This window comes from Sus scrofa, chromosome 5 (genome assembly GCF_054392235.1).
Source record: "Sus scrofa isolate SSC_HxYL_T2T_F1_AM1 chromosome 5, Sscrofa_HxYL_maternal_Yorkshire_Landrace_v2.0, whole genome shotgun sequence".
NCBI lineage: Eukaryota > Metazoa > Chordata > Mammalia > Artiodactyla > Suidae > Sus > Sus scrofa.
In genome coordinates, this window is record NC_139387.1 from 25,988,625 (window position 1) to 26,012,043 (window position 23,419).

The 23,419-nt window shown below is 41.8% G+C and overlaps 1 protein-coding gene across 3 annotated transcripts in view; it reads left to right on the forward strand.

Moving 5' to 3' along the window:
* The window catches only part of HSD17B6 (hydroxysteroid 17-beta dehydrogenase 6), a 56,220-nt gene that overhangs the window by 31,544 nt on the left and 1,257 nt on the right, over positions 1-23,419 (forward strand). Inside the window, exons 1-5 of one of the 3 annotated variants that reach the window (XM_003355459.5) lie at positions 40-165; positions 2,795-2,951; positions 15,232-15,558; positions 18,532-18,790; positions 22,203-22,366. In XM_003355459.5, the coding sequence (XP_003355507.1) occupies positions 15,246-15,558; positions 18,532-18,790; positions 22,203-22,366 (736 nt within the window). In that variant the 5' untranslated portion in view covers positions 40-165; positions 2,795-2,951; positions 15,232-15,245. Of the gene's footprint in view, positions 1-39; positions 166-2,794; positions 2,952-10,202; positions 10,303-15,231; positions 15,559-18,531; positions 18,791-22,202; positions 22,367-23,419 lie in introns of those variants that run through there. The other 2 variants (XM_084956071.1, XM_005663895.4) reach the window with 2 other exon arrangements.

The following is a 23,419-nucleotide window of genomic DNA, read 5'->3' on the forward strand; positions in this document are numbered from 1 at the left end:
GCGGCCAGCCATCTGCAGGGGCTGTTGGGAATTGTAGTTCTCTTTTGGAGGTTGGCTTGGGTGTGGGAGCGCTACTACGGTCTTCACTCACAGATTTAACATGTAGGTCCACTTCTCTGGTGGGTAGAAGGAAGCCGTGCTCATTGCAGGGAGATCTGCGGAAAGGTGAGCCATGGAACATATTAAGGTTATTAAGATGAAGTGAAAAAGATGTTATCTGCTAACTTTATGACTGTTTTAGAAACAACACATTTAAACAATGTTAACCAGTATCTTTTTAAAGAGGGTTTGGAAATTGGTTCTTCATAGAATAACTAGGTCCAGTATGTGGAAATAAATGATGACCAACCAAATAAGAAAAGCAAAAGCTATTCATTCAAGAGCTTGCCATGTATAGAGTCAGCCACATCACATTACATTTTGGCAAAGGCTCAAACGCAGGCAGAGGAGGGGAGAAAGCTTTGGGGGGGCAGGTTTCACTCTTTTTCTAATGCAAAGCTATTTGTTATGGGGAAGCTGTCTGTGGGCTACCTCAGAGCGGGGTATCCTATGTGACCTATGTGATAGGTTAGGGGTGCATATTTGGCTTTCTGCGGTTGGTCCTAAATTGAGAGTGGGGACAAAAATTAGGGAAGCTGTCAGTTATTAATCAAGTACTGGCTATGTTGGATGGATTGTTATGTAGGGTATTTGGCTTCCTGGAATATCACTAGAGACTTTAGTTTGATTTCCTACAAGTCTGACTTAAAGCAGCCTGACTTCTTGGGCTATTTATTATATAGATAAGGGGGTTGGTTTCCTAGGTAGGCATTGGAGAGGTTGTGGGTCAGAGTTCTGTTTTTTTATATGGTCTGGTCATCGTTTGTTTCTACACTGTCGCTTAAACAGAACACCCAGGAATACTAAAATCAGAGGAAGCTTGCAAAATCATGGAGTGCTTTACAAATTTGAAAGAAGCCTGTTTACTCTTGACATGCACATCTGCCAGTCAGTCTTACCAGGTAGATACATTTCATTACAAATGTGGACTGAGGTGGGCAGTCTGATAATCACCCCAGTGCTGTGTCATTTGAAAACCATTATTTTCACAATAATAGTAGGAAAGCAAGGAGAGTATTCTCTGCTCTCTAGTGGGTTATTATTAGCCTAATTTGAAAGTGATCATGGCCCTTCATCTTGCATAGGCAAAGTGGTCAAACTAGGCACTGGGCAGATCATACTTACTTGAGTATTCCTAGAAATACTATATAAATCTTAGCTGATTTTCACAATCCCTGTGCTTCCTGTTTTGGGTGAATCCCTTGCTGGAAAGGGATTCACTCTAATAGCACCAAGAGTGCCCTGTAGAGTTCTCTTTTGTGGAACCACACTTTTTAATAGGCTTTTTAATGGAGGTTTCTCCGTTTCTTTAATGGAGATTCCTTATTGCTGCCTTTAGGAACTGACTTTTTTGGGCTATTTGAGAGTCTTCTATTTAAATTTCAGGACCACTAAAGGGGCATGCTTTAGGGCGTTAAGATTTAAGAGGAGAAAGCAAAGGAAGTTATATGCATTGAGTTCCTATGTATGCTTGATTTATTTAACATTAGTTTTTATCAGGCAAAAGGGTTTAATGATAGCTGACATTTAGATAGCATTTGCTATGTTGTCAAGGATGTATGTGATAGATACTAATATTATCCATATTTTACAGATGGGACATATGTAGAGAACTTAAGTAGTTTGTCCAGGGTCACAAAGTCTGTAGTGGGAGAGCCAGACATTCTGGTTCCAGTGCAATTAACTGCTAAGCTTCATGTTCTCTGTCTACAAGGGGTTGTTGTGAGGGTTAAATGAGAGGTTAAGAGGTGCCTGGCACAACTCATAGCTCAGAACCACTCAACGTGAGAAAGCTATTATTTTGTGAAAGTGCTTCAGTACAGAGGCTTTTATCCCAAGGGTCACTGGGAGGCAGTATTGGCATTCGGTTTGTACTTTCATTCTCATAGGTGCAAAACCCCTTTGTCCTTCAAACCCTACAGTATCTCCCATTCTCTTTAACATTTGCTACTTACATCTACTGTCAGCCTTTTTGGGTAATGTCAGCCCTAGGTCTCTCTCCCCAAGTTCTTTGCAGGCTTGGACACCTACCTCATGGACTCCAGTCCAACTCCTATTGTTATTCTGAATATTTTTTCCATATAAAAGGATTATCTCTTTGGGAAGATATGATTCATTCTGTCATTCTTTAACTTATTCATTTATTACATGAACATTTAATGAAAATATGCATTTTGGGCATTTAGCTAGGCTCTGGGGAGAAAAAAATTAATGACATGGTCTCTGATCCCTCCCCCTCCCCCAAAATACCATGAGCAACCTTTATGTCAATAAATTTGAAAAATAAAAAAACCCTTCAACTTTGATTTATGGATGAAATTTCATCACCATTGTCTTCTCTGTTTTGTTTTGTTTTTTACTTTATTCTTTTACAGTTTGAGAAATATCAGTTAGAAGTTGGGTGTGATTTTTTACTTACAGATAGGACCCTGGGTATGCTCTGTAAATTGGGCTTTTTGATGGTATGAAAAACCAGCTCTTTTATGGTTAATGCTGGGAGCTGTGGGGTAAGTTTGTGAAATTTTGGGTAAGCAAAATTTTGGGTAACTAAGCCATGAGAATTGTGTTGCCGAAGCTTCTGTGATCTAGTTTGGGTCCTACCCTAACCGCACCCCCATCTCCCACTGTGAGTGAACTATTTGAAGTGGAAGTGGTGAAATCTTATCCTTTTTTTTTTTTTTTTTTTTTTTTTTAGACCCACGTGGCCAGTAAACAAAGGTTTCATAGTCTCAGTATTTCCTTCTCACTTGTTACATTTCTAATCCTTTGGAGAACAGAGAAGTAAAATTCAAAGGCAGTTAAATCAGAAGTGTTTGAAATCTGACATCTACTCCCAAACAAGCATTTCTCAGGTAATATTTTTCCTTTCTTTTTGTGGAATCTTATATACTGATATGCAATGAAGTATTTTATATATAAGTATATAAAATGTCAGTTCAAGGCATCAGCTGCTAGAGTATTTGCTAATTTTTTCCCACTTGGTAGAGGGATTGGCTCAGCTTTTTAAAAAATTATTATTATTTTTTATTAAAGTATAGTTTATTTACCAATTTATGCTGTACAGCAAAGTGACTCAGTCATACATATATATTGAGTCAGCTTTTGGAATGAGGCTGATATTGGAGAATCTGTTAAGTTTTATTCTTGGATAAATGTAGCATTTTCAAAAAGTTTGAGGTAACCTAAAGTAAAAGTTACATATATGGAAGTTCCTGCTGGGGCACAGTGGGTTAAGAATCTGACTGCAGGGTGTTCCCATTGTGGCTCAGCAGGTTAAGAATCCAACTAGTATCCATGAGAATGTGGGTTGGATCCCTGGCCTTGCTTAGTGGATTAAGGATCTGATGTTGCCATGAGCTGCTATGTAAGTTGCATATGCAGCTCAGATCTGGTGTTGTTGTGGCTGTGGTGTAGGTTGGCAGCTACAGAATAAAAGAATCCAACTGCAGCGGCTTAAGTTGTTGCAGAGGCATGGATTCAGTCCTTGGCCTGATACAGTGGGTTAAAGGATCCAACCCACATTCTCATGGATACTAGTTGGATTCTTAACCTGCTGAGCCACAAAGCGAACACCCTGCAGTCAGATTCTTAGGCCACTGTGCACCAGCAGGAACCATCTGTGGCTTGGATTCAGCCTCTGGCCTGGGGAATGTTCACGTGTCCCAGGTGCAACCAAAAAAAAAATAATAAATAAATAAAATAAAAAAGTGTACCATTTACTTAGAAAGGGTAAAATATTTTCTTGTAGTAAATGCAGGACAGTATTTATTGTGCAGGATCTTGCATAGTGTATAGATGCAGTGTTTTTTAAAGTTTTTTTGTTTTTTATTTTTTTTCTAGGGCTGCACCCATGGCATATGGAGGTTCCCAGGCTAGGGGTCTAATCAGAGCTGTAGCCGCTGGCCTACGCCAGGCCCACAGCAACTCAGGATCCAAGCCTCAATTCAACCTACATCACAGCTGACAGCAACACTGGATCCTTAACCCACTGAGAAAGGCCAGGGATTGAACCCACAACCTCATGGTTCCTAGTCGGATTCGTTAACCACTGCACCACAATGGGAACTCTAAGTGTCCTTTCTCATGTTCAAGATGAGGACATAGGTACAGAGAGGCTAATTCACTTGCCCAAGGCCACAAAGCAAGTAAATAGTAATGGCTGAATTTGAACCCAGGTAATGTGGCCCCAGAATCCATGCTCATGATTCTATGTTGTCCACAAAATCAGGGTGGGGGGGGGGTGATTCTGTTGTCCACAAAAAATCATGCAGAGATTTTTTTTTTGTTTTTTGCCATTTGTTGGGCCGCTCCCGCGGCATATGGAGGTTCCCAGGCTAGGGGTCTAATCGGAGCTGTTGACGCCAGCCTACGCCAGAGCCACAGCAACCCAGGATCCAAGCCGCGTCTGCGACCTACACCACAGCTCATGGCAACACTGGATCCTTAACCCACTGAGCAAGGGCCGGGATCGAACCCACAACCTCATGGTTCCTAGTCAGATTCATTAACCACTGTGCCACGACGGAAACTCCCAGAGAGATTTTTTGGAAAGGAAGAAAAGGAAAAGCAGGAAGGGAATACTCTTTTTTTGTTTTTTTTAGGGCCGCATGTGTGGCATACGAAAGTTACCAGGCTAGGGGTCAAATTGGAGCTACAGCTGCCAGCCTATACCACAGCCACAGCAAGGCAGCTCACGTCAATGCCGGATCCCTGACCCACTGAGTGAGGCCAGGGATCGAACCCACATCCTCATGGATACTAGTCGGATTCGTTTCTACTGAACCACAATGGGAACTCCCAGGAATAGTCTTAATGGTATCATTAATAGGCTCCAAAAAAATATTTTTTTTTCTGACAAATGAAATACATTCTGCACTATTGCTCAAGAGAAAAATCATGGAAGCCTAAAACAGGTTTGGATATGAGAGTCTTCAGCACATGTCAAGCACAAATGGCTATGTGGGGAAGTTTTTACTGTGTTTACAGGTTGTAGAGAAACCAATTAGAAATATTAGTGGATATTTACATTTCTAATGTCCACACCAGTGGCTAGGGACCCTGTGATCGCCCCAGATTCCAAAGCATCAGAGAGGTCAATTTATGGGCCCCAAATCTTCCTGCTTCCTCCCTGCGGCTCTGTCACTGATCAAGATGTGGGGTGGTGACAATGAGATCTGGTAACAGGGAGGGAGAAACAAAGAAGGGACATACTGGTAGATGCTTAGGCAGAGATTAAGCTGTTTCTATTTCCTCCTGGAACCCCTGCACACCTCCTCATATTTTTTTCATGCCTAGCTTTCTTTTTCCTTTAGCTTCTCTCCCCCCTCCCCATACTTATACTGCCCCATTCTCAAAAATAAATAACCTTCCATTGGAGAAGAGCCCACTCTGCTAAGTGGGGAGAGCAGAAAGGGTATCTCAGACTGGGGGATGGCCAGATGACCTGTATAGTTCATTGTATATATTCCCAGGATGAAGTCTCCAAGATAGAATGGGCCAATGACTTCACCAGCTTTACTGTTGGTAAAGAAAAGGTTCAGGGGAAACATCTACAGAGTCATGTTTGGATTTGAGCATCTTCAGTCCAAGGACACCTTCAGATCAAAGACACCTGCTAAGCAGAGTCCAACTCTCAGTACTGTTCATCTCCCTGAGGCCTCTCCCAGGCTTTCCCTTTCTTTTCCCCAATCTCCTTCAGGTTCTTCTGGTTGTTCTGCCTGGGGACTGATAATATAGGTGGATTTTTTTCCCTTTCCATTCTTGCAAAAACTTGTTATTTCTTGTCTTTTTTTGGCTGCATACAGCATGTGAAAATTCCTGGGCCTGGGATTAAACTTGCGCCACAGCAGTGACCTGAGCTACAGCAGGGACAATGCTGGTTCCTTAATGTGCTGAGCCACAGGGGTCTCTTTTCTTGTCTTTTTGATAATAGCCATTCTAGCAGGCATGTAGTGATATCTCAGTGTGGCCTTTTTTTTTTTTTTTTCCTCGTGGTTTTGATTTACATTTCCCTGATCATTAGTGATATTGAGCATCTTTTATGTACCTGTTGGCCATTTATATAACTTCTTTGGAAAAATGTTTATCAGCTCTGCCCATTTTTTTTTGTTTTTGTTTTTGGTCTTTTTAGAGCCACGCCTTCGGCATATGGAAATCCCAGGGTAAGGGTCAAATTGGAGCTGCAGCTGGCAGCTTACGCCACAGCCACTGCAATGCTAGATCCGAACTGCATCCACAACCTAGGCACAGCTTTCAGCAACATCGGATCCTTAACCCACTGGGCGAGGCCAGGGATGGAACCTGTATCCTCATGGATACTTTGTTGGGTTCTTAACCCACATTGGGAACTCCATCTACCCATTTTTTAATTGACTTTTTTTCTTTTTTTGCTATTGAGTTGTATGAGTTCCTTATATATTTAGGATATTAACTCCTTCTCAGGTATATGGTTTGCAGGTATTTTCTCTCATCCTATAGATTGCCTTTCCATTTTGTTGATTTTTACTTTGGTTGTGTAGAAGCTTTTTAGTTGGATGTAGTCCCACTTATTTTTTCTTTTCTTGCTTTTGCCTTTGGTATCATATCCAAAATACTATTGCCAAGACCAACATCAAGGAATTTTTCCCTATGTTTTCTTTAATTCTGTAATTTTTTTTTTGCTTTTAATGGCTGCACCCATGGCATATGGAAGTTCCCAGGCTAGGGGCCGAATCAAGAGCTACAGCCGGCCTACACCAAAGCCACAGCAATGCCAGAGCCAAGCCGAGTCTGTGACCTACACTGCAGCTTGTGGCAATGCCTAATCCCTAACCCACTGAGCAAGGCCAGGGATAGAACCTTCATCCTCATGGATACTAGTCGGATTTGTTACCACTGAGCCACAACACAAACTCCTATGTTTTCTTTTAGGTGTTTTATGGTTTCAGGTGTTACATTTAAGTATTTAATCTGTTTTGAATTAATTTCTGTGAGTGGTGAAAATAGGGTCTAGTTTCCTTCTTTTGCATGTGACTATGCCAACACCATTTATTGAAGAGACTATCCTTTCCCCATTGAATATTCCTTTATCAAATATAAGTTGACCATATATGTGGGTACATGTGGGTTTATTTCTGGGCTCTTGATTCTGTTCCATTAGTTTATCTTTATTCCAGTACCATACTGCCTTTTTTTTTTGCTTTTTTTTAGGGTTGTACCTGAGACATATGGAGGTTTCCCGGCTAGGGGTCGAATCAGAGCTGTAGCTGCAGGCCTACACCACAGCCACAGCTGTGCGGGATCTGAGCTGTGTCTTCAACTTATACTACAGCTCACAGCAATGCTAGATCCCCGACCCGCTGAGCAAGGGCAGGGTTCGAACCTACATCCTCATGGTTAGGTTTATTAACCGCTTGCCACGATGGCAACTCCCATTTTTGAATTTCATATAAATTGAGTCATACAATATGTAGTCTTTTGCAACTGAGCATAATGTTTTCAAGGTTCCAAAGCAACTACCATTTTACATTCCCATCAGTAGTGTGTGGGGGGTCAGCACCTAACACGGTGCCTGGCACGTAGTGGGTGCTCAAAAAATGTTTATTAAGTGCATGAATGACAAAATGCAGGACATAATCTATATTCTTTAGCATACCAACCTTAGTAGGCCCCTAACTATCTTTCCAGCATCATTTCTTGCTACTCCATGGCCTGTAGCCTTATAAACTTCTCTGCCATCTCACATCCTATTCCTGCTGCCTGGGATAGTCTTCCCTTCATTCTGCTCAGTGTGCTAAGCTTCTGTTCACCTCTAATACTACTTCTTCCCTGACACCTTAGGCAAGGACAAGCACTTTTTCTTGTTGTTTCCACATATATATATATATATATATATATATATATATATATATATTTTTTTTTTTTTTTTTTTTTTTTTAATCTTTTTAGGGCTGCACCTGTGGCATATGGAGGTTCTCAGGCTAGGGGTCGAATCAGAGCTGCGGCTGCCCGCCTGCACCACAGCCACAGCAATGAGGGATCTGAGCCATGTCTGCAACCTATACCGCAGTTCACGGCAATGCCAGATCCTTAACCTACTGAGCAAGGCCAGGGACTGAACCCATGTCTTGATGGATACTAGTTCCAATGATGGGAATTCCCACATTTTCTTTCTTTTTTCAACTTGAAGATCTAATTTCTTTTATTCAATGATTCATGAATCAGGCAGCATTCCATCTAGCAAGTAGAAAAGCACCTGAAGGAACTGTAAAAAGTGGCAGGTTTTTTAATAGGCAGAAAGGGGGTGATACAAGGAAGTAACAAACAAAATATAGAAGTATTTCAGGCAAGATTGCCTTCCTTTGGGGGGAGCTTGGAACACTCACATCTTCTTTTCTTTTTCTTTTTTTTTTTTTTTTGTCTTTTTGCCTTTTCTAAGGCCGCTCCCACGGCATATGGAGGTTCCCAGGCTAGGGGTGCAATCGGAGCTGCAGCTGTCAGCCTATACCATAGCCACAGCAATGCCAGATCCGAGCCTCGTCTGTGACCTACACCACAGCTCACAGCAACGCCGGATCCTTAACCCACTGAGCAAGGCCAGGGATCGAACCTGCCACCTCACGGTTCCTAGTTGGATTTGTTAACCACTGAGCCACGACGGGAACTCCAGACATTTTCTTGATAATATATTTCTATTTTTAAATCCTTCACTAGTTTTGTGGGCTCCTAAAGGGTAGATGTCAGGTTCCACTCATCTTTGTATTCTCAGCACTTAGCCAGGATTTGGTACAGAGTTGGTATCTAATTAATGTTTGTTTTAAAGCGAACAATAGAGGAAATATCAAGAGCAAAGCTCCAGGAGCCAAAATACACTAGCAGGTTTGAGAAACTGAGTTTCCTAACCTGGCTGCAAGCTGACATGTGTGAGCTGGACTATCGGTAGAAGGCCTTGAATCATCTGGTGAGGAGTTTATCCTTCATTTAGTGGGCCACTGGGGACAGCTAAAAGGGAATAACATGACCAAGACTGGGCTTGAGAAAAATTAATCCAGTAGTGGTGTATAGAATGAACTGGAAGTGGGGGGACAATTTAGGAGGCATTTGGCCAGATGAGAAGAGTGAAGGTCAAAACTAGAATATAAGGAAGGGCAGAGATGTGAGAGATAATATTAAAGAATCTTTGGGGTTTGGAATGTGACTGAATATGAAGAGTGAGGAAGATGGAGAAGCCAAAGACTAGTCAAAAGCTCTGTATCCAGGTACGAGGCAGACTAGTCAGATTGAATAAGCACAATCTTGGCTTATACCTTCTTCTGTATATCTTTGTGAAGTTAGGCGCTTTCCAAATAGCTATAGAAAAAGAAAAAATTTATAAAAATACTGCTATGTATTATACTGTACTTGCCACCTTCAAGAAAAAGAAAAATAGGAGTTCCCTATTTTTATTGTTATCCTAGTGGTAACGAACCCGACTAGGATCCATGAGGATGTGGGTTTGATCTCTGGCCTTGCTCAGTGGGTTAAGGATCCGACGAGCTGTGGTGTAGGTCGCAGACGAGGCTCAGATCTGGCATTGCTGTGGCTGTGGTGTAGGCTGGCAGCTGCAGCTCCGACTGGACCCCTAGCCTGGGAACCTCCATATGCTGTAGGTGCGGCCCTAAAAAGAAAAAGAAAAATAATGTGGGAACGAAGTGGTGACATATAATTATAGTCAATCAATTGAGTACAGTGGCACTGTTTTCTGAATATGTGTTAAAAACAAATAGGCTCTTCTAGAAGTGATCATGAAAAGTGATCATTAGTTTGTTTTTTTTCCCCTATTTTTAAATTTTTTTAAAGAAGTGATCATTATTAACTCAGTTCAATTATATACTGGACCAAGCCCTGAAGTAGGTGCTTTCAGTTATAAAGATGAATCAGTCACAAAACTGCCTTAGGAGCACCAGTTTAATTGGAGCGATGAGTTAGATAAGAGAGGTATGAATAGATTGTTGTGGGAAAGCAGACCTGCTGTTGATGATTCAGAGAAGGTTTTAAATAGAAGAAGTGAGTCTTGCAGGACAGGTAGTATGTGACCTGCATAGATAAGCAAGAAGGGCATTTCAGGCAAAGGGAATTGTGAGAACACAGATCTGCAGCATGGAGAGAGCAGAGCACAAATAAATGGAGAGCAGCAAGCTCTTTGCTTGGAGGGAATACAGGCTGTGTGAGTGGGAAGAGCAACAGGTAAGGTTGAGGCCCTATCATGGATTTAGATGATTTAGATTTTATTTGATAGGTTAAATGCTTTTCAGGTAATGACATCAACTAAGCTGTGCTTTAGGAAAATTAACCAGACACTACTGTGCAGAGAAGGGAAGGGTCTGACACTGTGGGGCTAGTGAGAATGTGACTATGATAAGCCAAGCAGGAGGTACTGAATGTTGAAGGCTTGAACAGTGGATGTGGCCATAGGAATGAAGAAGAGGGAACAGGTGCTCCAGATACTAGAGAAATAGACACTGTGGTCTTGTCTCCTAGGGGAATGCATGGGGCAACAAAGAGGAAGTGTTAGCACCTTAAGACTAAAAAATAATATGAATAGAAATTGAGAATACTGGAGGAGAAACAGTTTTAGGAGAAAATATGATACATTCTATCTTGAATATATTGAGTATCTGGCTAAACATCTGGCTGGAGAGTACTTAAGGAGAGAGCCTCAGAAAATAATCAGGTCAGGGAGTTCCCGTCGTGGCACAGTGGTTAACGAATCCGACTAGGAACCATGAGGTTGTGGGTTCGGTCCCTGCCCTTGCTCAGTGGGTTAAGGATCCGGCATTGCCGTGAGCTGTGGTGTAGGTCACAGACGCGGCTCGGATCCCGCGTTGCTGTGGCTCTGGCATAGGCTGGTGGCTACAGCTCTGATTAGACCCCTAGCCTAGGAACCTCCATATGCCACAGGTGCAGCCCTAGAAAAGATGAAAAGACAAAAAAAAAAAAAAGAAAAAAAAAGAATCAGGTCAAGGAATGTAGATACTTGAATAGTCAAGGCATCTTCAACTATTTGACTGACATTCAACTTTGGCTTGTGTTTTAGGATTTGGCTTGGCCTGGCATAACTCTTCTGCAAGTTTAGTCTTCTTGCTATGTGATGGTTGAATAGTAATCCCTAGGGAGGATGTAGGTTCTAAGCTTCTCCCCAAAGCGGGCAATGGGTTTTCATCTTTGACTGGCATCAGGAAATTACTCTTTAGTCAATAAGCAGGCAGGGTGAAGCTCTGTCTGTTCCTACATTGCACCAGAGAATAATAATTGGGTAGCTGGCTAGAGAACACAGAGCTCTCAGATTAGCGCAGAAAGCCTGGGGGAAGGGGAGAGAATGGGGAGGTGGAAGGAAGAAAAGGAGGAAGAGGAGGGAGGGGAAATTAAATGTCTCTATCCACTGTTTTTCCTTTCACTGGATCCACCAATTTTATTTCCCTATACCCTTAATGATTCTGGACCCAATTACAATAAGCAATTCTCTGCAACACCAGCTTGGTGCCCCACAGTTCAACTCAGTTCTAACACTAACTACCAGGAAACAGCATCCAATTCCACAGATTAAGGGTTCAGTCCTACAAGACTACTCTCTTACCCCTCACTTCAAACACTAGTTGAAAGCTCAGATTATCACCTGTGCTTCTGAAAGACTGGCTATAGACTGGAGGATCCAACCACTCCATTCTTAGATTCAGTTAATTTGCTAGAGTGGCTCACAGAACTCTGAAACATTTTACTTACCAGATTATTGGTTTATTATAAAAGGTATAACTCAGGAACAGCCAGATGGAGGAGACGCTTAGGGCAAGGTATGGGGAGAGGGTGCCGAGCTTCTGTGCCCTCTCTGAGCACATCTGAATCTCTACATGTTCACTCAGAAGCTCTCTGAACCCTTTTTTTTTTTTTTTTTTTTGTCTTTTTAGGGCAGCACCTGCAGCATATGGAAGTTCCCAGGCTAGGGGTCGTATTGGAGCCCTAGGCCGTGGCCTACACCACAGCTACAGCAACACTAGATCCAAGCTGTATCCCTGACTGCAGCTCGAGGTAATGCCCGATCCTTAACCCACTGAGATTGAACCTGTGTCCTAATGGATACTAGTCAGGTTCTTAACCTGCTAAGCCACAATGGGAACTCCCCTGAACCCTGTTTTTTTGGTTTTCATGGAGGCTTCATTATATAGGCATAACTGATTCAAGTCATCGGGTATTAGTGATTAAATTCAATCTCCAGCCCGTCTCCTCTCTGAAAGTCTGGAGGTGGGACTGAAAGTTCCAACCAGTTCAGCCCAGTGCGGGACTCTACTGGCAGTCTTTGCTCAAGGACCGCCACCTGGGACTTTCTCAGGGCTGAACTTCAGTTTAGGTTTCTTCTTCTTTAATCCTCCTTTCTCTTTTGGAGGTGTCAACCTGTATTACCACCTATTCCTGCACTCTCCTCCTTTAGAGGTGTTTCCACCAATGAGTCCCTTACATGTCTAGTTTTTTTTTTTTTTTTTTGGTCTTTTTGCCTTCTCTAGGGCCGCTTCCACTGCAATATGGAGGTTCCCAGGCTAGGGTCTAATCAGAGCTGTAGCTGCTGGCCTACACTAGAGCCACAGCCACATGGGATCCTAGCTGCATTTGCTACCTACACCACAGCTCACGGCAATGCCGGATCCTTAACCCAATGAGCAAGGGCAGGGATCGAACCTGCAACCTCATGGTTCCTAGTCGGATTCGTTAACCACTGAGCTACGATGAGAACCCTGCATGTCTAGTTTTATTTTGGCATCTGAATCAACACATTGGGGTATGACAGGACATGCCTTATAGGGCTATTGGGAGAATTCGATACAGTAATATATGTAAAATGCTTTGAACAGGGTCTGATACATAGCAAGTGCTATGGAGGCATTAGCTGCCTTATTATTATTTTATTATGCTTTAGATCTCATGTTATAAGTCTTGCTAGGAATCTTCTCATATATCCCTAGACTGGCTTGGAAGCCTCTCCTGAATGCTCCAACAGTATCATTCTCTTACTTCTATTACAGTCAGCCTTCTGTATCCATGGTTCTCCACCTGCAGATTCAACCAACCATGGATCAAAAATATTAGAAAAAAAATTCCGGAAAGTTCCAAAAAACAAAGCTTGAATTTGCTGCATGCCAACAACTATTTACATAGCATTTACACTGTATTTACAACTATTTACACAGCCTTTGCATTGTGTTAGTTATTCTAAGTAATCTAGAGATGATTTGAAGTATACAGGAGAACGTACATAGGTCATCTGCAAACACTATGGCATTTTACATAAGGGACTTAAGCATCCTCAGATTTTGGTATCTGCAAAGTCCTAGAACTAATCCTCTGGTGGATACCAAGGAACAACTGTATACTGCATTGTTTTCTTGTTGGTCTTTACACTTAGACTATGAATTCAATGAATAATGGAGCCTTATTTTGTTCAGTTATATATCAGTGTCTAACACTGTGTCAGACTCATAGTAGATGTTGATTTGATGTTTGTGTATGAAAATGATGATTCAATGGAGTCTTAACAGGTGAGTGTTATTTGTCAAATGGATGAGAGCTGGGAAAGAAGAAATTGTAGAGAGAATTGTATACCCAAGGCATGAAAAGCCTGTACTGTGTGGGATACTGAAAGGTGCTTATTATGACTGAAGAGTAAGGTACAAAAAAGATCTGGTGAAAGAGAAGGCTCAGGAGGAAGACAAGGGCCAGAGCACTGGGAAGACCTTAAAGCCAAGCTAAAGCGGTCCCTGTGTACACCTTATGATGTCCTAGGTGGCCCACGCACATCTCTGACCTCTACCTGTAACTTTATAAATCATATATTATTTCAGCCAACAACTACAGATTGCCCCCCAATGGTGGATGTTTCTTTAGAACTATGTATGGAAATGTAGGCATCTCCGAACACTTACTTCAACAATGCATCTGACTGGTCTACATTTACAAACTGCTTTGGCTGCAATGTCTCATTCACCCAAACTGCTGGGTCTCTTAACTAATCTCTTTGCCTTCATCTTACCCATGTTTAGTCTGTCCTCCACTCCCACTGTGAGACAGATCTTTCTTTTTTTTTCTTTTTGTCTTTTTTGTTGTTGTTGTTGTTGCTATTTCTTGGGCTGCTCCCGCGGCATATGGAGGTTCCCAGGCTAGGGGTCTAATCGGAGCTGTAGCCACCAGCCTACACCAGAGCCACAGCAACGCAGGATCCGAGCCGCGTCTGCAACCTACACCACAGCTCATGGCAATGCCGGATCGTTAACCCACTGAGCAAGGGCAGGGATCGAACCCGCAACCTCATGGTTCCTAGTCGGATTCGTTAACCACTGCGCCACGACGGGAACTCCCGAGACAGATCTTTCTAAAGCTAAATCTGAACCATCTAACTCTTTTTTCTCCCAGTTTTTATTTTTTATTATTATTATTTTTACTGGTTCTTACTTCATTTTTATTTTTATTAAAATATAGTTGACTTACAATGTTTCTTCAATTTCTGCTGTACAGCAAAGTGGCCCAATCACACACAGTTCCCTGTGCTATACCATCTTACTCTTTAGTTTAATACTTTCTAATGACACACCCTTGTTGCCTATAATGTCCAGATTCCTTAGTGTGGCCCACAGGACCCTTCCTGGTCTCTCTCTTCACTACTTCAACTTGCATGTCTTGTTCTGTATGCTCTCTACATCACCTGAACTGCTTGTAGGTATCAGGAAGTTTTCCGCTGCTCACCACTCATTCATGTACATATTATTGCTGCCTGGAATGTCCTTTTGTCTTTGTCCATTTTTTCAACTCTTACCTGTCTTGTCAGAAGTAGGTCCCAAATCATTGTCTCTGTGAAGCTCTTTCTAACTTGGCAGGTAGTGGCTCACCCTCCTTTGTGGCCTTATCAGGCTCTATATACTTCAGTTTGGCACCTAACACATTGCAGTGCATTTGTTTGGTTACTTCCCTGACTCCTCTCTCTAGACCGTGGCTAGGGGGTAGGACAAGTTATTAATTAATACAGAGTCCCAGTACTTACTACAATGCTTGGCACATAGTAAATACTCAGTAAATATTGGTTAAAGGAAAAAAAGAAGGAATAAGATGAAAGCTGTTCTTTTTCTTTTGAAGGAGGCCCCCATACCATGTGGCTGTACCTGGCTGTCCTCGTGGGCCTGTACTACCTCCTTCGCTGGTACCGGGAAAGGCAGATGGTTAGCCACCTTGGGGATAAGTATGTCTTCATCACGGGCTGTGACTCGGGCTTCGGGAACCTGCTGGCCAGGCAGCTGGATGTGAGGGGCTTGAGGGTCCTGGCTGCATGTCTGACGGAGCAGGGGGCCCAGCAGCTGAGGAAGCAGACGTCAGACAGGCTGGAGACGGTGCTCTTGGACGTGACCAAGACAGAGAGCATTGCTGCAGCCACCCAGTGGGTGAAGGAGCGTGTCGGGGACAGAGGTATGGATAATTAGTTTCTTCTTTTATTTACTAAGGCATGAAGATATTCAATCTCAAAAGCAGGGTTTAAAAGGCTGACTTTATCATTTGAAGGACAGTGGTAATCTTCTGTGGTGTTTCATTTCATTAACAATGTTTACATTGAAAAATGAACCTAGGACTTCGCTGGTGACTCAGCAGGTGGTTAAGGATCAGGTGTTGTCATTGCTTTGATGTGGGTTCCATCCTTGGCCAGGGAACTTCTGCATGCTGCAAGCACGGCCAAACCAAAAGAAAAAGAAAAATGAACCCTGTAGATTTGAGGCTGTTATCTCACCTTGCAAGTGAAATATTTACAACCACAATTTTTTTTTTCTTTTTAGGGTCACACCTGTAGCATGTGGAAGTTCCTGGGCCAGGGATCGAATTGGAGCTGCAGCTATGTCCTACTCCACAGCCATGGCAACACCAGATCCTTAACTCACTGTGACAGGCAGGGGATTAAACCCACACCTCCACAGCAACCTGAGCCACTATAGGTTCTTAACCCACTGTGCCACAGCAGGAACTCCTATAACCACAATTCATTATGTTTGAAGAATTTTCAAGGTGTTCTTAAGAATGTGCTTCTCCCCATGGCTACCATCTTTAAACATAGGCATTCCTTGAAGTCACCCTTTAGGCCTCCTCTTTTAATTTTTAAGTTTTTTATTATAGTGGATTTACAATGTTCTGTTAATTTCTGCTGTACAACAGTGACCCAGTTATACACACACACACACACACACACACACACACACACACACACACACACACACACACATATATACACACACACACACACATTTTCTCATAATAACTTCCATCATGTTCCATCGTAAGTGATTAGATATAGTTCCCTGTGCTATGCAGCAGGACCTCATTGCTTATCCAGTCCTCTTTTTTTCTAATTAATAGACTGTATTTTTTAGAGAAGTTACAGGTTTATAGAAAAGTTGGAAGTACAGATTTCCCATATACAACCCTCATTTACAGCTTCCCTTATTATTAACATCTTGCATTGGTGTGCTACATTTATTACATTTGAGGAACCAATATTGTTACATTACTGATAAGCTAAAGTTACAGCTTACATTAGGGTCCATTTTGTGTGGTACACACTATGGGTTTTGCCAAATGTAAAATATCACATATTATGGTATGATGTATAATAATTTCACTGCCCTAAAAATACTCTGTGTTCTATCTCTTCATCTCCTCTTCCCACTGCCCTCCAAACCCTGGCAACTAATTAGCTTTTTACTGTTTCCATAGCTTTGCCTTTTCTGAAATGTCATATACTGGAATGATATTGTATATAACCTCTTGGACTGGTTTCTTTCATTTCACAATATGCACTTACGGTCCCTCCATGTCTTTCTGTGGTTTGATAGCTCATTTATTTTTATCGCTGAGTAATATTCCACTGTATGTACAATTTGCTTTATCCATTCACTTACTGAAGGCCATCTTGGTTGTTTTTGGTTTTTGGCAATTATGGATAAACCCTCTTTGCTAAGTTTCATTTTCTCTGGATATTAATCAAATCATCTTTGATCCCCTTATTCTTCTCCCCCCTGTTTAATGCGTCAATAGGTCCTGTTAATTGAATCTCCTAAATATCTATTCATCCTAGGAGTTTCAAATTAGCAATAAAATTATTTCATTTGGATTGCAGAATATTTTTTTTTATTTTACTTTAAATTTGAAAATTGACTTTATTATTATTATTTTTTGGTCTCTTGCTATTTCCTGGGCCGCTCCCATGGCACATGGAGGTTCCCAGGCCAGGGGTCTAATCGGAGCTGAGCTGCCAGCCTACGCCAGAGCCACAGCAATGCAGAATCCGAGCCACGTCTGCGACCTACACCACAGCTCACGGCAACGCCGCATCGTTAACCCACTGAGCAAGGCCAGGGATGGAGCCCGCAACCTCATGGTTCCCAGTCAGATTGGCCAACCACTGCGCCACGACGGGAACTCTTTTTTTTTTGAAAATTGACTTTAAAATATTACTCCTACCTGAGGCTGTTCTTGACTCCCCCAGGCAGAGTCAGGAGTTATGGGTAGTCATGGCCTCTGTGGTGGGCATAGCAGTTTATTTCTGTTGTATTGTTTATCATTATTGTTACTGTTTCCCCATCTGTTAGACAGTGTTCTTTGAGGAAATGGACCCTCTTACCCATTATTGTATTTCCGGTTTCTGACATATTGCCTGGTACATGTTAAGGGCTCAGTAAATGCTGAATAGACCCTACTTACCTATAGTTTTATCTATTACCTTTGTGCCCTTGATTTCTAGATCATCTCTTGTTCCTCACCCCTGAATTCCCAACTACGTGCTGGCTTTCTCATCTGGATATTTTGCTGGAACCTTAAACTAACCAAATCTAAAGAAGGACTCTTTGTTTGATTTTATTTATTTTCAAAAATTTTATTATTCACCAAATCTGCCTTTCTTTTTGGTCTTTGGGGCCAATTCTTCCCTGCTTCCCCCAACACCAGAGTTCATGACAGACAGTTTTACCTTCAGTCCCGTGGGAGGACTTTCTGTCCCAACCTTAAAGTGATGGTGTAGTCATTTAAGATTCCAGTTTAATGAAGAAAATGTCTTTTATTAGACTCCCTACCTTAGGTGGGCCCTGGACTTCACAACTCCTTATCGTATATGTTTTTTGAGGCTATAAATAATGAAGTTCAAGTTCACACTGGTTGGCAAATACCCTCGAATCAAAAGCTAGTATCAGTATTCTGTTTATGCTTTCTGGATTCCTGCTTTCTCTTAGTATTTGGCCTCACTTTTCTTTACTTTCCTACTGATAGAAATGTTTAAGAAGGTTGAAAAAATATACTTTGTCTAGCACGTTTAGTTGTTTTCAGCAGGAAGACTGATCAAGGTAAAGGTCTGTTGTTTTGTCTGAAACTGAACTCCTGCTTTGACTTGTATTGTTTTAGGACTCTGGGGTCTGGTCAACAATGCAGGCACTTTTCACCCACTGTGCATCACTGAGTGGCTGAAGACTGAGACCTGGATACATACCCTCAAAGTGAACCTCATTGGTGTGACAGAGGTGACCTTGAGCATGCTTCCCTTGGTGAAGAAAGCACAGGGGAGAATTGTCAATGTCTCCAGCATTCTGGGAAGAGTTGCTTTCTTTGGAGCAGTCTACTCTAGCTCCAAGCATGGAGTGGAAGCCTTTTCAGATGTCCTGAGGTAACACTCAAGTTAAAACAAAAGCAACTACTGGGCACTTACATATGTCTTAGGCATCATGCTAGTCACTTGTCTACATTATCTTGCTTTATCACTCCCCAAATCTGCTATGTGGGTATTATCAGTAGTCTGTTTTTGCTTTTTGTTTTTTTTGGCCGCACCCTTGACGTATGAACGTTTCTGGGCCAGGGATTGAATCCAAGATGCAGCTGCAGCAACACCTGATTCTTTAATCTACTGCACCAGGCTGGGGATTGAACCCATGCTTCTGCAGTGACCCAAACTGCTTCGGTCAGATTCTTAGCCTACTGCACCACAGTGGAAACTCATCTGCTTTTGACTAACTCATTTCTCTCCCTTTACTCTCTATATCTTTTCTTTAATAGCTTCTTTTCTTTCTTATAACTTCAGTTTACCACAATGGCCCTGCCTCTACCTCCTTTTTTTTTTTTTTTTTTTTTTTAGTACTACATTTCAGATTTATGCCCTTCTAACAGCTGCTCCTTCTTTTTATATTTACCTTTCCATTTTAATTTCTGAGAGAGAGAATCCTGTTGTCCTGTTGGTTGAGTTCATTTTTTGCATGCACTGGTTGATATCACATCATGGGATATTTTTTGCATTTGTTATGTGTCAGGCACTTTGTGAATACTTTACATCTATTATATCATTTAATTTTCATAGCAACCTAATGAGGAAGGATTTTTATCCTTATTGTTTGTTTATCTAGGGAAACCGACACACAGAGGTCAGTAATTTGCCATGCCATATAGGCAACAGGCAGAGTTGCTGTCCATTTCTAAGAGGGTCTCTCCTCCCATCAGGTACCCTTCTTGGTCCAGTCACTTATAGACATGAGTGCAGTCAGATGGGACAAAATGGTGCTACACAAACTCCCCTTTAGCAAGGGCTGACTCTAGGGTAGTTTTACTTGGAAATGAACTATATATATTATAGGCACCATGTATTAGCTTCCTATGGCTGCTGTAATAATTTGCCACATGTAATTTATGGTATATGGTGTCTTAATGATACATATTTATTCTCTCACCATTTTGGAGTCTGGAAGCTTGAAATCAGTATCAATGGGCCAAAATCAGTCGTTGACAGGTCCATGTTCCTTCTGAAGGCTCTAGGAGAGAATCCTTTACCTGCCTCTCCCAGCTTCCGGTGGCTGCCAGCATCCCTTGGCTTGTGGCTGCATCACTCCAGTCTCTGTATCTGTGATCACATTGCCTTCTCTTCCTCTGTTGATGTTCACCTCTACCTCTGCTTCTCTTTTATAAGGATAGTTGTGATTGCTTTCAGGGCATGTCCAGATGATTTGGCATAATCTCCCTATCTCAAGATCCATAACTCAGTCACACTTGCAAAATGTTTGCCACGTAAAGTAACATTTACAGGTTCCAGGGGTTAGGACCTGATATCTTTAGGGGACATTATTTAGCCTACCACATGCTATGACTGATATATATCTAATGCAATGCTCTTACTATATTTTCTGCTTAGGAGTGGAATAGGGAAGTAACCTAGGACACTACATGAGTTCTTACTCTGTAGCAGATACTTTGCCTGATTTCCTGCCTATTCAACACCCTGGCTACCTCCGTAGGTAGGGCTGCTGCTTGCTAATTTACCACCACTCATGACTCTTGGACTCCTTGACTAATTCGCAGACCAAAAGCAAAGATATGCCCTTCCAACCTTTAAATCACTTTTTAATTCCTTTAGAAAATTCCAGTTTGCCTTTATTGCTCTAAATATAAACAGGAAAAGGAAGTTTTGTCCCACATTTGTGTTGGAGATTTAAAGGGGATGGAGGTGTGGTGTGTTGGGAATCTGTGAGAAAGCTGCAAGAGGAAGTGAAACATAGAGGGCAGAAGTACCCCCTGGCTCGCATAGCCCCTTCCTCTTCCCCAGCACACAAGCACCTGGAGAATCATTTTCTGAAACTCAAACTTGGAAGGTTTTAGATTTTGGTCCCAAAGGGAGGCTTTTCCTTTAGACAGCAGTTCTTAACTTTTTGTATGCTTCAGAGTCACCTGAAGGGGTTGTTTAAACAGATTGTTGGTTCTCACCCTAAGTTTCTGATTTAATAAATTTGGACTAGGACCCAATAAGTTGCATTTTAACAAGCTCCCAAATGCTTATGCTGTTGACCTGGGGTCCATACTTTGAGAACTACTCACTGTTTTAGAGAGTCATGATGCTCTGTGTTTTACGTTCTTTTTTTTTTTTTTTTTTGGTCTTTTTTTCGCTATTTCTTGGGCCGCTCCCAAGGCATATGGAGGTTCCCAGGCTAGGGGTTGAATCAGAGCTGTAGCCACCGGAGCCACAGCAACGCGGGATCTGAGCCGCATCTGCAACCTACACCACAGCTCACGGCAACGCCGCATCGTTAACCCACTGAGCAAGGGCAGGGACCGAACCCGCAACCTCATGGTTCCTAGTCTGATTCGTTAACCGCTGCACCACGATGGGAACTCCTGTGTTTTACATTCTTACGGACCATTGTTTCAAACATTTCCCCTTGATGTCAGCTTGGGTTTCATCTTCTCCAGAAAAGCTGCTTGAACCTCTACATTGACAACTACCCCTTATGCCATTTGACTTCACCTGGTTAAGGCAGCACTTAGCACAGTGCCTGGTACATACACAGCCCCTGATAAATGTTTTTGGAATGAACCCAAATATTCTGGAATGACCAATAATGACCTGTAATTTTAATGCCCATATCACAATCCACTAATAGTCTTTGAACACATTGTAATTTTTCATAGCCTACTGCTTCTGTATGTGCAATTCCCACTGCCTGGTATTCTACTCCATCTCTTTCTTTATTGGGAAACTTCCTCTATCTTTCAAGGTTCAACTAAAACATTTCTCCTCACTGAAGCCTTCCCTGACTCTCCTAGAAAAATCTACATCCTCCTTTCTACTTATGCAGCTCCTTGAACACCTTTATAATTCTTTTGAATTGTATTGCAATTGTTTGTTTTCTTGTTGGACTCATCCACTATGAGCTTTCTGTGGTGGTGAACAAATACTTAATTTGCTGAGATGGTGTATGTAAAACACCTATCACAATATATGACATAATAATGCTAATTTTATTTATTATTCCTTGTATTTGTCATGTTTCTAGTGTCTAGCACCTGGTAGGTACTTAATAACTCTGTTGAACAAGTGGATGTGGAATTGAATGGTTATAGTAATTGGTATAATCAATTATACCAACTGTTGCATCTAGGGATGTTTAAAAATTTCTTTCTTTCTTCTCCATTTCTTTATCCTTTATTCAGTAAAGGTGTTTTTATAACTATTTTTTTTGTTTTGTTTTCTTTCTGAATACTTTGAAATTGTGGTATCTTTCAGTCAGAAAAGTTAACCTGAGGATTTTTTTTTTCCCTAGATGTGAGCTTCAGCATTTTGGGGTGAAAGTCAGCATAGTTGAACCTGGTTACTTCAGAACAGGAATGACAGATGTGCAGAAGTCCTCAGAGGCAATGAAGCAAGTCTGGAAAGAAGTCCCTGCTCATATTAAGGACACCTATGGACAGAAGTTTTTTGATGCCTGTGAGCTTCTCTTTTGATGGCATAATGGATAACCTTGCATGAGAAGGGCAGAGGGTTGGTGGAGAATGAATGGCATATATTTTGAGAACAAAGCTCCTTAAACAAAGCCTTCCCAAGAGGAATTGAGGAAGGTCCCGTGTCTTCGTGGTAGGTTTGGTGATAGCTGTTGTGGTTGAGGAAGAGGTCCTTCCTTGTCACCTATGGGCTTGGCTACCTGAGCACCAGGGAAGTTTTAGGTGGTTGGGGCATGGAGCCTCTGGGTCTTGAGAGGGAGCACCCCTCAGTAGTTTGTCAGGCCTGATGTGGGAGGCCTTTTCAACTAAAGTGCAGTCTTCTATTGTGAGAGGACAGAGTGTACATAGGTGGGGAGAAGTAAGTGTATATAGATTTGCAGGGCCTTATTGGCCATTCCCAGAGGCTGGACCTCATGTGCAGCATATGGGAGTCTTGTAGGAGTGAGATGGTTCAGTTTCGTGTAAAAATGTCATTCTGATGACATGGCAGTTTTGGGGGTAGAGGGAAGGCAATCCTCATGGATACTAGTTGAGTTCGTTTCCACTGAGCCACAGTAGGAACTTTGTATTTGTATACTTTAAACGGATGATTTTTATGGACATGAGTTATCTCAGTAAAAAAGTTAAAAAATTTCCAGTTGAAAAGGTAGATTCACATACCTATATTATTCCAAACATACTTAAAAATTTTCAGTAACAGAATTGCATTTTAAAATGCAAATTATTTAAAAATTAAAAATTCAGGGAGTTCCTGTTGTGGCATCGTGGAAATGAATCCGACTAGTATTCATGAGGATGTGGGTTTGATCCCTGGCCTCGCTCAGTGGGTTAAGGATCCAGCGTTGGCATGAGATGTGGTATAGGTCACAGATGCAGCTTGGATCCTGCGTTGCTGTGGCTATGGTGTAGGCCAGCAGCTATAGCTCTAATTTGACCCCTAGCTTGGGAATTTCCATATGCTTCGAGTGTAAAGCAAAAAATAAAAAATAATAAAATAAAATAAAAATAAAAATTCAGTTTTCAATCATACTAACTTCAT